Here is a 16,148-nt window from a genome sequence, read left to right as displayed (position 1 = left end):
TGTTACAGAGCTGGGGATGTTCAGCCTGGAGAAGAGCTCGCTGCAACCTTTCAATACTTAAAGGGGTCTTATAAAAAAGATGGGGAAGGACTCTACTTGGGTAGATAATGATAGGACAAGGGGAAATGGTCTTAAATTTAAAGAGAACAGATTTAGACTGGACATTAGGAGGAAATTCTTCACTGTAAGGGTAGTGAGGCACAGGAGCAGGTTGCCCAGAGAAGCTGTGAATGCCCCATCCCTGGAGGTGTTTAAGTCCAGGCTGGATGGGGCCTTTGCCAACCTGATCTAGTGGGTGGCATCTCTGCCTATGGCAGCAGGGTTGGCGTTAGATTATCCTTAAGGTCCCTTCCAACCCAAGTCATTCTGTGATCTCAGAGCTTATATTCTCTTTGACTAACGCTGGACTAAGTTCATTTGTGTAAGAATCACGTGCTGTTTCTATAAGGTCTTGGGCATATGCATTATCCCTACGAAGTTTGATATATCAGGCAGTGCACTTAAGTACTTTCAATATGTATTTTAATTGTACATATACAAATAATTTGAATTCCTAAGTTTTTAGACCAGTATCAGCCTCTGCAAGACTCTATATCAACCCATATGCAGAAGTAGAACTGAAAACTCCCAAGTTTGATTGTAATGTAGAAGTACAGAGAATTGCCATCGAACTCACTAAGCCACAGGTAAGTTGGTTTGGTGTCAGTTATCATGTACTTCAGTTTGTGAGGATTTTTTGTGTAGGATATTTTTGCTTTTGAAAAACGGTGTTTTTTGGGAGTTCCATGTTTATAGGTGCATAGACTGAAATGTGTATCAGTAATTGTGGTAAAGTGTCAAGTCCTTTTCTCACTATGTAACAGTCACTCACTGCCACTGGATCCAGGTACTCTGACCCTGTTATCTGTGGACCCTCTGGGGACAGCACTTTTAGTAGCATTCCTTTCACATAGAGAATGGAATCATTCTTTTGATTAGCCCTTACCTTGCTTTAACTGTTAAAACTGTAAGCTAATACTATAACTGAAGAGAGGCAAGGATGGGAACGAATGGTGTATACTGGCTTTGACAACAAAGCTCCCTGAATTATCAAGGAATTAATTTAGATTGTTCCCCAGCAATGACGTTGTTGTTAGTTGTTCAGTGGTAATTAACAGTTGGCTAAATAGCTCTCATTGATATTAAAGTGTAATCTGTGTTCAGAACAGTGCTAATAATGCTTATGAAAATGCAGTTCCAGGATTGGGGAAGTTGTGTATTGACCAAGGAAGAAAATAAGATTGGTTTGAGAAAGTCAGCAACTTTGTTCTGAGCAGACTAACAGAAATGCAATTACTTTGTCCTTCAAGGAGACCAAAAATTCAGATGGTGGTGTCCTCTGAGAACAATAGGTATAGTTGTTGGTCTACTTTTATGTACTAATGAAAATGCATAGGCTCACATTTCTGTGTAGTTTGGGGAGTACTGAAGGACATGGTAAACATATAAATGTATTTTAATCATTACGTGTAATGGCATCTGAACCTTTGCCAAGAATTCTGTTTTCCTATGTTTAGTACCTCAGCATGATAGACCTTCTGGAGTCCATAGATTACATGGTTCGCAATGCACCATACAGAAGATTTAGGCCAAGTGTATCTCTCCATAAAAATGCCAGACAATGGTAAGTTGAATATGTTCATGCATTTTTTTGGGAGATGCTGTAGTCCTTTCCAGGTTTTTCATTCTCTTTTGTGGTTAATACAGTTTCAGAATGAGATTGCATGTATCATAACTTTAACATAGCTTTGCTTAACCAAGTTAAAAAAAAAAAAAGGTTTGCAGAAGGATTATGTGAAAGAAATAAATAACTGATGAAAATTATTTGAAAGCTAACTTTGATTACAGAATCTCTGAACAAAAAGCCAATGTTTGCTCTAGAGGTTAGAATGCAGTTTTAGAATGACTAAAGAAAAAATGAGGCAATGTTTTATGAGGGAAACGTATGTCAATTCTAATTTTAGTTCTTAGTTTTTAATTCATAATTTTTTATGGATCTCTTTCTAAGCACTTAAGCACTTTGTCAAACAGCATCAAGTAATTGTACTTAATGCTATTACAGCCCAAATTTGTAAACATGCAGAAGTCAATAGAGAATGTCAGTTTATAGTTCTTCAGGCATTAAATATAATCCATCAGTCTTTTTCAGAAGTGATGTTGAAACCATTAAAAGTTTTATAAACAAAGTTACTTAAATGATGTGGTAAACAAAGTGCATACTAACATGCTACATCCTCTGCAATGTTTAAGTTGCCTTGCACAAAATGAAATAGGAAATTGCTCACAAGTAGGGAATTGTTGTAGGTGGAAATATGCAGGTGACAGTGTTCTAGAAATTCACATCAGAAGACGTACGCGTATGTGGTCGTGGAGTAACATGAAACTACACAGGCAGCTTCTGAAGAGTTATAAGAACATGTACAAAAATAAGCTGACACAGAGTAAACTGTCAGAAGAAACACAGAGGCAAATTCAGGTATGTGGTGTTTCTGTTGAAATAAAGTATGCTTTGGTTCCTTAATTAAATAATTTTTCAAATGTACATGACAGTAATCAAGGTTGATAGTTTTACTAGGGCAGAAGAGCTCTGAAAAGACAGTTTTCATCAGAAGTACAGTGTAACCTATTGGGAAAAGAAAGAATTCTAGTGAATTGCTGTTAAATTAACTTATCTTGGTTGCAGAGTAATGAACTTGGACAAGTTTACTGAAGTGCAAGATTATTAAAAAAAAAAATCGGGCTGTCTGACATCAAACATCACCTTTTAGTGAACTTTGGCAGGGGATATACCCATGAAAGAAAGGAGCATGTCTAGGAAGAAATTAGGGTATAAATATGAAGGGGCTGGGACAGCAATTGTATTGGCGAGCATCTTCTAAATGTTGTTGAGAGGCAAATAATTCATCATACATTTTACAGGACCTGGAAAGAAAGCTTGATGTCTTCAATATAATCCTAGCAAGACAACAAGCACAAGCTGAGGTAAGAAATAATTTCTGTTTAGTAATATTTTAACACTTCAAATAAGATTATCATGATAAAATCTTGAAAAAAAATGTGGTGACAAATGACTGGATGGGGAAGAGAGAAGGCAAGTTGCCAGTCTTTACAGGACAGGAGTAAATCAATTTCCAAACTGGATACCAGTCCCTAAAACTTAACATTGTGTGCGCACAGTGTTTCTACTGTGTACTCTGTACCATTCAGGCAATTGTCTCAGGGTTTATGATTTTCTTCCTTTGACTTTTGTTATTTCGAGACTGATTCTGCAGGTATTTGAATCGAGCATATACAACTGTTTCCATACTATCTGTATTCGGGCCCCTTTCTAGTGTATAGCCAGTCTAATTAAAATAACTATGATAGAATTGTTAAAAGGTAGATTGAATATGCATTTTGTTTTGGAATTCAATGCATCTGGAATGCACATAAAATAATATGAAAAACCAGTAATGATGTTGCTTGTTTTTGAGATACCATGGCCATATGTAGATTTTTTTTTTTTAATGCAAAGAGAAAGTGTGACTATGATATAAGAAAAAAATATTACTAAATATATGCAGTTGTACAGGCTCAGTCATCAGGTTTGTTACTGTAGTGTTACGAATGTAATTGCTTCTCGTATCCCCACTCATTCTCTTTTCATACGGTTCCTGCCCTTTTGCAGTATAAATGCTAGTGAAATGACTAGAGAAGGGGATCCCAAAGTAACACACACTTGCATTCTCTCCTCCTCCACTGTGCCATTGCCCCCCAGTCCTCTTTTTGTTTGTCTGCTGAGTCAGTGGTCTTAATCCCTTGCAGGTGTCATATTGCTGTCTCTCAGATACCTATTCAATGTACATGCATGCATACATGAATTATTTACAGAAAAAAAAAAAAAATCAAACAAACATATAATAATCAGTTACATATTCTAATGTCTTGTTTGTAGACTATAAGATCAGGACAGAAACTACTGAAAAAGAAAGCCATTGAAGGTGAAAAAAAAAGTGGAGGATGGTTTAGTGGTTTCTGGGGTAAGAGAGAATCTAGAAAAAAGGAAGATGAAGAATCATCCGTTCCTGAAAGTAAGTGTAGGCTGTAATATACTAACTTTTTAATAGGCTTCTAAGTTACTATGTACTTTTGTTTAATAATGATGAAGCAAGTTACAATATAGCTTCCTTGCTACTATACAGAAGAGAGTATGGCATAGGCAGTACAATGCAGTATTGATCTATTTTATAGTATTACATACTGTTACTGACTGTTGAGCTGAAAAATACGGCCTGTTGCTGAAATGGCTATAAGCATTTTAGAACTTTGTAAGAAGAAGAACATTGAGTTTACAGCTGTAGCGCGATATGCATCAAGTGAGAACTGTAATCTGCTGATTGCTGTCGAGATGAGAACTGTATTCTAATAATACTCCTTAAAGTTATTTTTGTATTTGGAAATTATGAGTAGTCTAATAAATGATTTCACTGCTATGTATGTAATGCCATATATGAAGGCTGGTGATTATTTTATAATATGGAACATACTGCGGTATGGAGAAACAAAAGATGAGCTTTGTGTCAGCAGAACTTTAGTTAGTAACCGTAACCAATTTTCCTCTCATGTTTTTAGCTGTACTCAAGTGTACATTTTTGTGGGTTTTCATTTTTTTTAGCTATTGATGAACTAATGACACCAGAAGAGAAAGCTAAGCTCTTTACTGCTATTGGTTATAGTGACAGCTCCCATCACCTTTCCTTACCAAAACAGGTAAATGACTCTTCAGGGGTGGTTTAAAAACAGACAAAAACCCAACTTTCAGGCACATGTTATTCTTAAGCTAAAGAATGTGTTGATAAAAGTGAAATCTGTGCAGAATATGTAAAGAAGATAAACATAAGATTTTTAGTTAAAAAACATGAAGAATGTCTAATGTTTTTCAGGGTGTTTTACCTTGTACATAGCCCTAATATGGAGTGATTTAGAGTAGCAAACTGGAAGATAGATACCTGTTTGCAACTTTGATGAGAAGAAAAGCTAACTGTAACTGGAAAAAGATATCACATTAGTAATGAAAAAATAGCATTTGTCTCTTGCTTCCTGTTGTGGCAAAAAAGGAATTAGCCTGTATGGTTGTCTTGACTGTTCTGTAAATCCAGAAGTCAGTTATTCTGATAATTGAGTTGTTGTTTGTATAAAGGTGAACATTAGCATGTGATTATTTCCTGTTTCACCTAATGCTTGCCACTTCCTGGGATGCCTTTGTTAGAGGGATCATGTTATGTTCCTGTTGAAACCTTTGTCCTCATAAGAAGTACTAGGAGATTCCTGTTATACTTGTTTCTACAACAGGAAGGAAAGCATAAATTAAAAAAGCATATGTTAAAAAAAGAACACAACACTTTTGTGATGGTTATTATTTGGCTTGTTAAGCAAAGGAATAAAATATCAACTTGCAGGTATAGTATTCTTGGCAGGGTTTATCAGTTGAAAGCTACAAAGGAGACAACAAGTATGAGTTTAATGTTAAGGTTTCTCTCAGTATGGCTACTGAATGGTCAGTGCCATTCTTGTTTTAAATCTGAACGTGACTGGTGGATCTGCTTCTAGTTGTTCATCACTTAGAGAAGCACTTCTTTGTTTCCTTCAAGGAGACTTTTGTCTGTTTTCCCCTGCTCGCCTAACTGAATGCTCCAATCTTCCACCCTTGTGTATATGTGTTAAATTTTGTCATTGTAAACCTACGTGTGCTTCACATGTAGGCAGGAAAACTCAGAATTATTTGAGGGGCAAAATCCCAGCCTCTGCATGATTGTGTGAACTTTTGTTCTTGTTAAATTGAAAAGAGCAGAGCAGCAACATGCCTTTGTTACTAGGAAAGATGATGAACAACCCAAATGGTGCCCAGTACTGCTGTGTTCTTTTGTTTCACGCATTCTTGCCTAACTGTAGAAAAACTTCCATTTTTAATTTGGACAGATGTAAAGTAAAGATGCTTTCGTCTCTGTCAATACCACATAGAAATATGCAGGCTTCAAATTGAATTGGGAAGTATGGTCTGATACTTAAGTTACTGATTGATGTAGTCACAAATGTTACATGGAAAGGCTTACCCATCCTTGACAAGGTTGATACCTGACATTAAGCAGGAAGAACGAAAGCATTTATGCGATGACTTCTAAAATGTAGTTATTTGGTGTGATTATAACAATTTGTTTACTCGTCTTGCTAGCTCTCTACTGAGTGTAGCTTATCTGCACTTGATTTCACAGCCTAAATTCTACGAATCTTAAAAAGAAATACAGATTTTATTTGCTCAGCATTTGTTGAAATAAGCTATTTTGTATTGCAGAATTGACTGGTGAGGGTTGTATGAAAGTTCTCTATAGCTAGGTTTCTGCATGAGGATGTATGGTTACTGGAATAGTTGCAATTCCACATTTCATTATATGGATTTAAATTACGAGCTCTGAAAAAAATTTCAGATCAAGATGACTAATTTCAGTTTTCTCTGTCCTTCTCACTAGTACGTTGCTCATGTTGTGACATTGAAGCTCTTAAGCACTTCTGTTACAATTAAAGAAGACAAGAATGTGGCAGAAACTCTTAAAGTACAAATAATTGATCTGAGTACGAAAATATCACAACGCCCGGGAGCACAAGCCATTAAGTAATTAGATTGATGTTTTCTTTTTTTTAGTAGAAACATTACTTCTTTTTCAAATTTCTAACCTTTTTTGCTTGGGTAGTTTTCATTGTATTATGCTGTATGTTGACTTGTAATGTTTCTGATTCTGATATTTCAGTCATTGTAGATAATTTTAAAAGTTGTTGATTTGATAAATAATATTGAAGGGAATTAAGAAAGGAATGCTATTTGGTTGCTGTGCGTGAATATGAGAAGTCTTTTTATTGAATCCAGATGTTGAAGTGCTGAATATTTTGGGAATTGATGCTTAAGCAGTGTGAAGTGGTTGAGCTGATTACATTCCAGCCAAGCTACCAAATATGCTGCTTGATTACTTTCTACAGAAAAGAAAATCTACATCTGTATGTTGTTGGTAGATGAACCAGCAGCAGGGGAAGATGAGACCTTTGTCCCCCTTAACCAAGGGCACGTCAGAGATAGTGAGCACAGATTGTGTTACACAGTCAGGGAATAATGTTTCAGTGGCTAGAAAATGAGATTGTGTGCATTTTCTTGCACTTTGATTTGCAGTACTATCATCTTTTGACTTCATGCATAAGATCATCAACGTTAATTGTGGAAATATTTTGCTGAAAACACTTTTGGGGGTAGTATTAAAAGTGCAGACTGAGTGCTGGAAAAAAAAAAGCTTTGAAAAAGCTAAGTGTGCCATATAATTTAGTTGGCAAGACTGAAACAGTAGGGAAAAAATACCCTTGATTTTAATTTTCTGGAAAAATGTCATTAGGTTATCTCAAAGTCATGTTTGCGACTTCAGTTATGCCCAAAGAGTCAAGAAATTCCAATGAAAGCAAACCAGGACCCAAGACTGGTTTTACGTCTAATGGTTACTTCAAAATATGAATTAAATTAGGCATGTGGACACCAACAAACTGCTCTTTCTTTCATAGATATTTTTCTGCTGATTCCACTTACCACTTTTTCAAAGGAAGCTAGCAGTAAAGGGTACCCATTTGCGCCAGACCAAGCCCATAACTTGTTTTGAAATCAATAAGTAATAGTTAACATTTTTACTTTTTTTTTTTTTTTTTTTTTTTACCTGTAGTATAAATATTCTACCCATTTTCTCTTGGAATTGATTTTCTTAGTAAATATGAGCTGAAAGTTATTTTTACTCCACTTTGCAGATGACAGAAGGTAAAAATAAAATAACATCCTTGTCTGCTGTGAACAACTCGCTTCTTACCTATTTTGCCCTAATCTATTAATGTTACAATTTCTTAACCATGTGGTATGTTAGTCCTATGAAGCTAGGTTGGTTTTGTTTTCCTTTATCAAAGGCTTTCTCATCTTGCTCACTTTTACTAGGTGGAACTGTGTTCTGTATTCTCATTAAATATAGCATTTAACTTTTCATCTTCTTTAGGGTGGAAGCCAAGCTTGAAAACTGGTACGTTACAGGCCTGAGACAAGAAAACGTTGTACCATCTCTTGTGGCTTCCATAGGGGATAGCAAGTCTTCTCTACTTAAGATAGAGTTTAATATTAACCCAGAAGATAGGACTGCTGATCAGAGTCTTAGTATTGAATCACAGCCTGTGGAAATAAAATACGATGCAGTGAGTAGTTAACAAAATTATTCCCTCTTTCTGATTCTGATTCTTTTCTTTCTCTACTGTTGCTCTAATTCTTTTTGCTCAGTCAAGGTCTATTTTGTATTTTTTAACTGAATGACTTCTGTATATGTTGATAATTGTTGTATCTCTCTCCTTCCTGAAAAGAGAACAATAAATGCTATGGTAGAGTTCTTCCAGACAAGTAAGGGAATGGATCTTGAAAGATTAACATCAGCCACGTTAATGAAGCTGGAAGAAATCAAAGAAAGAACTGCTACAGGTAAGATAACATGTATCTCACCTGAAGTGAGATAATTTCATAAAATATAAATATTTATATATCATAAACATTGTATATATCAGTATCATAAAATGTTTCTGTATGATTTGCAAAACTGCTTGTGTGTCGATTGCTGGCTAAATAGAATGACTAATTTTTTTTTTCTTTGAGTTTTTTCTTTTGACTTGGATTAGTGGATGTTTTGTAGGGAGGAGTATTCAGCTTAGTGGGAAAATGCCATTCTGTGATTAATTTTTCTTTACGGAAACCAAATCTATGATTCTATGAAAACAGTAAACTTCTATGAAAATAAGACTTCATTCAAGATGCCCTGTCTTTGAGATAACATCTCTTTATATGTGGTCTGGAACAGCTATTTTACTTGTGGCTAGTATTTCAATTTTTACGTACCTTTCCTTTTATTTAAGGATTAGCTCATATTATCGAAATGAGGAAGGTCCTTGACTTGAAGATTAATCTGAAGCCTTCCTACCTTGTGGTTCCACAGACAGGTTTCTACCACGAAAATTCAGATTTGCTGATTTTGGACTTTGGTACATTTCAGGTATATAAACGATCTTTTATAAACTCAGAGGAAGAAAATACTCTTTTTCTTTAACATAGCTGTCATTTGGAACTGTATGGTTTTCAGACGATGAAGGTGGTCATCTTTGAATGTGTTTTCCCATAGCATGCTTACTACAAAATCAGTTGGGGTCAGCGGTTTCATTGTGTTCAGTGTTCAGAGCTGTTAGGTTGTCTTTTGACATAGTTTTACTAGTTAGTCCACCAATAAAACATTTCCATATTTGGTGAATCCGTATCACAGTAATTTTAATCTTCCATGTCTTCAGCAAAATGTGAATGTTTTGCCCCTTTTTTATAGAATGATATATCTTTAACAGATAAAATGTCTTTTTTTTTTTTTTTTTATTTCTTGGAGCTTCAAAGTTCATTTCCTTGTTCCTGTAAAACTGAAAAATTACAATTATTTAACTTGATTTTAGCCAAGTAAGTATTTGGTTGTACTCCAGCAATAAACTAATAATGAGAGTTAATTTTACATTACTTGAATTTGAATGGTTCGATAGCATGAGGAGAAATAAAAAATTATTCTATCCTTGGTGAGTGAATTGTTAAAGAAATAAAGATCTCGTCTCTCTGTAAGAGTCCAAATGGCAATTGTAAACTCCTATGAATTGTCTTTTTCACCTTCACTAGAATTAATAGCATGTAAATGTATGTAAGTTTGAGACTTAACTGTGTCTTGTCCTTATGTGTTTAGCTGAACAGCATAAATCAAGGCAGTAGTCAAGCTTCTAGCTTTTCATCTTTAGAGGAGATAATGGACAAAGCTTATGACAAGTTTGACGTGGAAATAAAAAACGTGCAACTTCTTTTTGGAAGAGCAGGTAACAAAACACAGTTGCTGTTTACTCAAAGGATTGATTAAGGATAATTGCCTGTAATTAGTAAAAATATTTTTAAAGAAAGAAACCAAGCAAAAAACAGTAGTTATGTAAAAGATTGTAATAGTCTGCTCTCAGGTATTCAACTAAGAAAAGTTTGCATGTTAATTTCTCTTTAAGAGAGCTGTGTTTTGAGACTGGTGTATTATTTCTTTGCCAGTGAGCAACATAATTGCATAGGACTCTTACATTTTCCTTAATGCTCTGGCAAATGTACTAAAGTTGCCCATAGTAGTATTTAATTTGGACTTATATTTTACAGTTAACAAAATGCTAAGTTACTTTTTTAAGATTTTATATTCAGATGTGTCTTTTAGTGTGGAATTGGGTTAAGGCTGCTAAGTTAATATAGTGTTAAGGAATACTGAAAATCTATTTAAAAGTTCTTAAAATAGTTCACCTAAATAGTTCTGGCTTTTTCAGTTTATGAGTGGGTTCTTTAAGTTTTCCTTGGGATGCCGTTTGATTACTCACAATGCATCAGATAGAGCAATTAGCAGGCAATGTTCTTCATCTAAGTTGATTGAATACTTGCAGGTGAAGACTGGAAGAAGGCTCGTTTTCAACATCCATCAACTTTGCATGTTTTACAGCCTATGGATATTCATGTACAGCTGGCAAAATCGATGGTGGAAAAAGATAGCAGGATGGCCAAGTAATGTATTAATGTTGAGAGGACTTCTTTAATTACTGTGTATTTAGAGAGAAGAAAAAAATATTTTCTGCAAGGGTTTAGTAACATATTAATGTAGGAAATACTTTTTACAAACCCCTTCTTCTCTACTAATTCCCTGGTCACCTTCACTTTTTACTGACTAAAAAAAGTCATTTTAATGAGTCCAATACCTATTTTTTAATACAGATTCACTAGCTTTACTGTGATGTGATATGGTATTTATATATTAGCATAGTTACTAGTAACATTTTAAATCAAGAATTGATATGTACCGTTTTTTCTTGGAGTGAATCATTTTTTTTTTTTTTTTTTAAGGTTTAAAGTGTCAGGAGGGCTTCCTTTGGTACATATCAGACTCTCTGACAAGAAAATCAAGGCAATTTTTGATCTGATTGATAGCATTCCATTGCCTCAGAAGACATCTGTGTCAATTGCAAGCACAAAGGTAAGCTGACTACAATTAATAAAACTGAAATTTAAAAAATTAATAAGAAGACACAATCAAAGTGATTAAGTGTGAATTCCTGCTAATGTCCTTTCTCTTTTTCATTTTAAGTAAGAGATCTATTGTCCATCTGAGCTAGGCAGAGTGGTGCCAATGCAACTTAATATCAGAACATGCTGGGCTTATTCAAACAAGGTTACCTGAGACTTTATCACTGTCCTGTTGGCTTCAGTATAAGTATTGGATATAAGTATTGGAGAAACTAACATTTCTAAGAAATACGGAGAAGGCCAGCTGAAAGATGGATAACCAGTGGAAAATATAACTGAACATACCATGTTACCTGAACTTCAAAATAATGGTTTCTTCTTTCTGCTCCATCTAGGTGGCAGTGATTCCTGCAATTCCTGTTGTTGATAAAGGGTTACTTAATACTCACCAGTTGTTAGCAGAAATAGTGTCAGGTAAGAAAATGTACATGCCCCTTAGTAAGAGTAGGTGGCCAACATTTATGGAATATCTTAACATTTCCAAGCTAGCGTTGTTCTTAAAACATGTTATAAGGATACTAGGGATGAGTATGGTTGTCTCTAACTTGCACTGCTTAATGAGTATTAAGATGTTGCTGTTACATCAGAATACAAAACTTACTTTTTTAAAAAGCAACCCCCCTTTTTTGGAGATGAATTCATACTCTGCATAAGCAACCTCTTCAAATATGAGTGAGATATTAATAAAAACTGCATTCAGATGTTATTAGCAATCCAGTTTAATTATCCAAATGTCATGAGACATGTTTTTAGGGAATTGAACTGACAAGCCTGTTTGAGAATTAAATTACACTGATTTAGTCAAAAACTAATCTGCTGGTTTTGCTACTTGAAGAGTTTGAAGTCTAAGACACTGACTTTCAGGCAGGCATATGGAAAAGATAAATAACAAGTCTAAAGCACATGTACTTGCATAAGCAGCCAGCATGTGGCAGAAATACTGTTACAGACATCACAGATGTACTGTCCAAAATGTTTTACATTAGCAATGCTCTCCTTTTTCAGTAAATGCAGAGCTAGAATAGCAAATAGCAAATTAATTTATTCATTCTGTGGATTTGAGTGTATATTTTCATAGTTCTAGAGAGGAACTTGTACAGTGGAATCTGGGAAACTTCTTTTTTTGGCGTTTACTTTAGAACTGTTTTTCCCCTATATAGATTCTTTAACATCTAATGATACAGCCTAACTCTAGTGCTTTAACGTGGCTTTATTTTTATTTTTTTTCACTTTCCCACCTTCATCTAATGGGAAGGAAGCAATATAGATCTAAAAACTACTTGGTCATGTTATGTTTACATAGCTTGTACAGTATGAAATGACATTGGAATGGGACATAGAGCAGTAGATTTACCCCTGTTTGTGGAAAAAGTTTATCCTTTACTAAGAAGGAGGTCATTTCTGTTCTGTAGATTCTGAAGAAGAATATTTTGATTTTGAAGAAAGTTCTGAACAAACTGACAGGACACTGATTAAGGGAGAAGAAATAAGAAATAAGGAGCCTGCTAAAGAGGAACTGACAGATCTTCACTTGAAGTTCGAAATTAAAGAGGTATGTCTCTGTAAATCTATCTTAATCTTCTATATAAAGACTACTTGAAATAACAAAACCCATTATTCTATTTCAAGTGTTCTCCAAGTTTAATGGACACACAAAACATAGCCACTAAAGAAACAATACGCATGTATATACTTATTTGTAAGTGTATGTGTTATTTCTATTTATAAGATATAAAGAAGTGTAAATAAAACACGGTCTTCAATTGTGTGTACGAGTTGAAAAAGCAATAGTAGAACAAAGCAAGTACCTGGGCCGGTCACTTGCAAAGAGCAAGACCTGTAAGGTCCGTAAGGTAGTTGTCTCCCAGCATCAGATATTCACAAGGCATTAATATTAGCACTCTTTCATTGTTGGTTTGACCTAAGAAAATACAATATGTGAACAGATGGCCTTACTGTGTATTTCTTGCTCATCCAGGTTTTGCTAGAGCTCACCAGGCAAAAAAAAACTGAAGAAACAGTGCTTGTATTTGATGTGAAGCATCTTGGGACAGAAGCTACAGTGAAAACCTATAATTTAGCAGCTGTATCATATTTGAAGACAATAAGCTTGGATTACTATGAAATTGGAGGTAAAGAAAGAGGAGTAAATAGCATATATTCCGTAGTCTGAAACTGTCGCTCTCCTGTCTTTTAGTGCTCACTAAAATTCAATTATTGTTCTAGTTGCACAGGCACAGTATTTATTATGCAACTTTCCATTGGAAGTGCTTGCGTCAATTGTACAGTTGACAGTTTTTTGACTGCCACGTTAGTGCTTATTAGATAAATAAATAGCTTTGGCTGGAGAAGGGAAACGGTCTTTATGTTTTAGACCTAACAAAGGAAAATATTGATATGTATTCGGCAGTGCAACATATCTTTACAAACTGTACTGTAAGCTTATTTGTTCAAGGCACAAATTCCTTTGGTTCATGGAAAGAAGAAAAATTATTCTATTTTTTGTGTGTATTTTGTGTGTTATATTACAGGTAAAAAAGCACCCCTTCATCTAATTAGTTCCTCAGATAAACCTGGCTTGGACCTTCTGAAGGTGGAATATATCAAGGTATAGATAAAACTTTTCTAGAGGTTGACTTTTTTTGGCTTTAAACCTTTTTTGTACTTGAAGTCTTAAAACTACTATTCAGAGAGAGTGGATTGTTCTATATCTTCTAAAGAGCACAGTGGGTCGTTTGAATTAACAAGCTACATGCTAAACTTTCATTTCAGGCTGACAGAAATGGTCCACACTTTCAGACAACTTTTGACAACACTGAACAGAGGATTGAAGTGAGTGTCTGCAGATTTTGTTTGCTTTCCTTTGGTTTGCTTGCTTAGAAGTGGGGAATTGATGGTGTTTTTTTGGCTTTCCTTTTTTTTTTTTTTTTGTTTGTTTGTTTGTTTTTAATTTTCCTCTTGCACCAGGGGAGACGTAGAGATCCAAAGCACTTGAATTTTTTATACTCTTACTTTGAGAGAGGTATGTTAGCCTATTTCCTAACTATGGAGAAAAGCCGTCTAGTTATTAGCTCATGTGAATAAAATTAAAATAATGTAAGAGTGCATTATCTTCTCAAGCATAAAAGTTCAATAAAGTTCAAATGCCTGCTTTGGGGAAAATATATTGGTTCTAGAGGTTTTTCTGCTTCTTGTCAAATAGAGTATTTGTATTGTGTGAGTTATGTAATGTAGCATTTTGGGTAAATTTCTTAATAAGTCTAAATCTATTTGTGAGTGACTTTTTTTTTTTTGGTGGGGAGTGGAACATGTTCTATTCCTTCACACTGAAATATGATTGAGGAGTTTCTTGCGATACTGTTTTCCTCTCCATCACTTCTGTTATTCTCCAGAGCAAGAACTTAAAAACATCTTCCTCTAATGCAATAATTTATAAGACAGTATGTACCTACCTTGTTAAATTTTGACTGTTGTACTAATGGTATATTTCCGAGTCAGTTTTCATTCTAAGGAAAAACAGTATCTTGAGTAACTCTGGAAATAAAAAAAAGAGTTGTCAGTTTTCATAGTGTGATGACCTGTTACTAAAATAAGAAAAATATATGACTGATTTCTTTAAAAGACATCTTTCTCCCTTTTGTACCTTACTGCAAGTATTTTGCCTGACTTCTTCTGGCACAACAACTGAAATATTCCTGAATAGTTTTCAGTGAAACTGTATAGTTTTACAGTTTCTACAGATTTCACTGGGGAAGTCCAGTTAATACTGGCGTTTTTTTCCTAAGAAAAGGCTCCGAAAGTCCCAGTGGTGGATGACAGTTTTATTCCACAGCTACTGAGGTAGATGCATACAGCTGAATTGACTGAATTCACCCTATGGAAGAGTGCTGGTATTTAGAGAACTCAGCTTTCCCTGCATGATTAGGTGGTGGCTTGTAGCTCTTCAGTACGACTTGTATTTGAATTGGATTTGAACCCTTTCTTTTTACAATTTTCAAGCTAATTTTGCTAAACTGCAGTGCAGGCAGTTTTCACCTTTTGGACTCCCTTAATGGATTTATTGAGAAATGACTATCCTGAGTATCTACGTAGCAGCCACCTGCCACTTACCCTTTTATGTTGTACTGGGTCATGGCACGAGCATGCAGGAGTCTGAGTTTGACAGAGCATAGTGCTTGAGAAGACTGAATCCTGGTTGAGGTTAAGCACCTAACTGCTAACTACCTTAATTCAGATGGGTCTCTCTGTTAGTCATCAAGGAACAATAAGTTTCCCCTCTTTTAATGCTTCTGAATTCATTTTGTCACTGCTTTTGTACGAACCAGGTAATAGCTTAACAGAGATGTTGAGTTGTTGTCAGGTTCAGTTATTTTCTGAGTTCACCACTTTCCTGCTTTACAGAAAGCTTTTTTTTCCTTTAGAACTTGTTGCTGGTATAGCACGTGCAGCTTTTCTGTTTCTAAGATACTTATGCTCCGTAGGGTGCTTTTGCACCTCAGTCCAACTCTTGTTAGCTATATTTTGTGATGCAGAATCTCACGTTTTCAACAGGTAGCTTTTTCATCATTAAACGTTCTGCTGCATACAGAAGCCCTTATGTCTGCTGTCAGTTTTCTAACGGCTGTTAGTCCATCTGGGGATGAAAGCAGTAGAGAGACATCAACTAAAGAAGAAAAGCAACGAGATGACATCAGATTAAAGAAAGGTATTCTTGTGTTTGTCAGAATGATGGGTCTGGGTGGATGTGTTGCATGCTGACAAAAGGATTGAATCCTAGAGAAATCTGATTAACTTTGTAAAGCGGGGTGAGGATCAAAGCTTACGTTGCAGTGGCTCTCCAGGCTGGAGGATTGATTTCAAAAAAGTAAACGAACAACAACAAACCCCACAAACGTTATGGTCAAAAATAGCGTCTTCAGGTGAGCTTTCTGTTCTTGGTTTCACA

The 16,148-nt window shown here is 35.2% G+C and overlaps 1 protein-coding gene across 3 annotated transcripts in view; it reads left to right on the top strand.

Moving 5' to 3' along the window:
- VPS13C (vacuolar protein sorting 13 homolog C) overlaps positions 1 to 16,148 on the top strand; it is an 87,414-nt gene that overhangs the window by 17,245 nt on the left and 54,021 nt on the right. For all 3 annotated transcript variants that reach the window (XM_035335298.1, XM_035335297.1, XM_035335300.1), the window contains 19 exons: positions 559 to 686; positions 1,557 to 1,663; positions 2,344 to 2,515; positions 2,959 to 3,021; positions 3,974 to 4,109; positions 4,694 to 4,788; positions 6,546 to 6,688; positions 8,094 to 8,286; positions 8,449 to 8,563; positions 8,992 to 9,128; positions 9,849 to 9,975; positions 10,570 to 10,687; positions 11,024 to 11,153; positions 11,539 to 11,617; positions 12,616 to 12,755; positions 13,182 to 13,335; positions 13,735 to 13,811; positions 13,976 to 14,035; positions 15,755 to 15,908. In XM_035335298.1, coding sequence (XP_035191189.1) covers positions 559 to 686; positions 1,557 to 1,663; positions 2,344 to 2,515; positions 2,959 to 3,021; positions 3,974 to 4,109; positions 4,694 to 4,788; positions 6,546 to 6,688; positions 8,094 to 8,286; positions 8,449 to 8,563; positions 8,992 to 9,128; positions 9,849 to 9,975; positions 10,570 to 10,687; positions 11,024 to 11,153; positions 11,539 to 11,617; positions 12,616 to 12,755; positions 13,182 to 13,335; positions 13,735 to 13,811; positions 13,976 to 14,035; positions 15,755 to 15,908 — 2,328 coding nt within the window. The remainder of the gene's footprint in view (positions 1 to 558; positions 687 to 1,556; positions 1,664 to 2,343; positions 2,516 to 2,958; positions 3,022 to 3,973; positions 4,110 to 4,693; positions 4,789 to 6,545; positions 6,689 to 8,093; positions 8,287 to 8,448; positions 8,564 to 8,991; positions 9,129 to 9,848; positions 9,976 to 10,569; positions 10,688 to 11,023; positions 11,154 to 11,538; positions 11,618 to 12,615; positions 12,756 to 13,181; positions 13,336 to 13,734; positions 13,812 to 13,975; positions 14,036 to 15,754; positions 15,909 to 16,148) is intronic.

The sequence above is a fragment of the Oxyura jamaicensis genome, chromosome 10 (genome assembly GCF_011077185.1).
Source record: "Oxyura jamaicensis isolate SHBP4307 breed ruddy duck chromosome 10, BPBGC_Ojam_1.0, whole genome shotgun sequence".
NCBI classification, from domain to species: domain Eukaryota; kingdom Metazoa; phylum Chordata; class Aves; order Anseriformes; family Anatidae; genus Oxyura; species Oxyura jamaicensis.
Note: the sequence above shows the minus strand (reverse complement) of the source record. Positions and strands in the feature narration are given on the sequence as shown.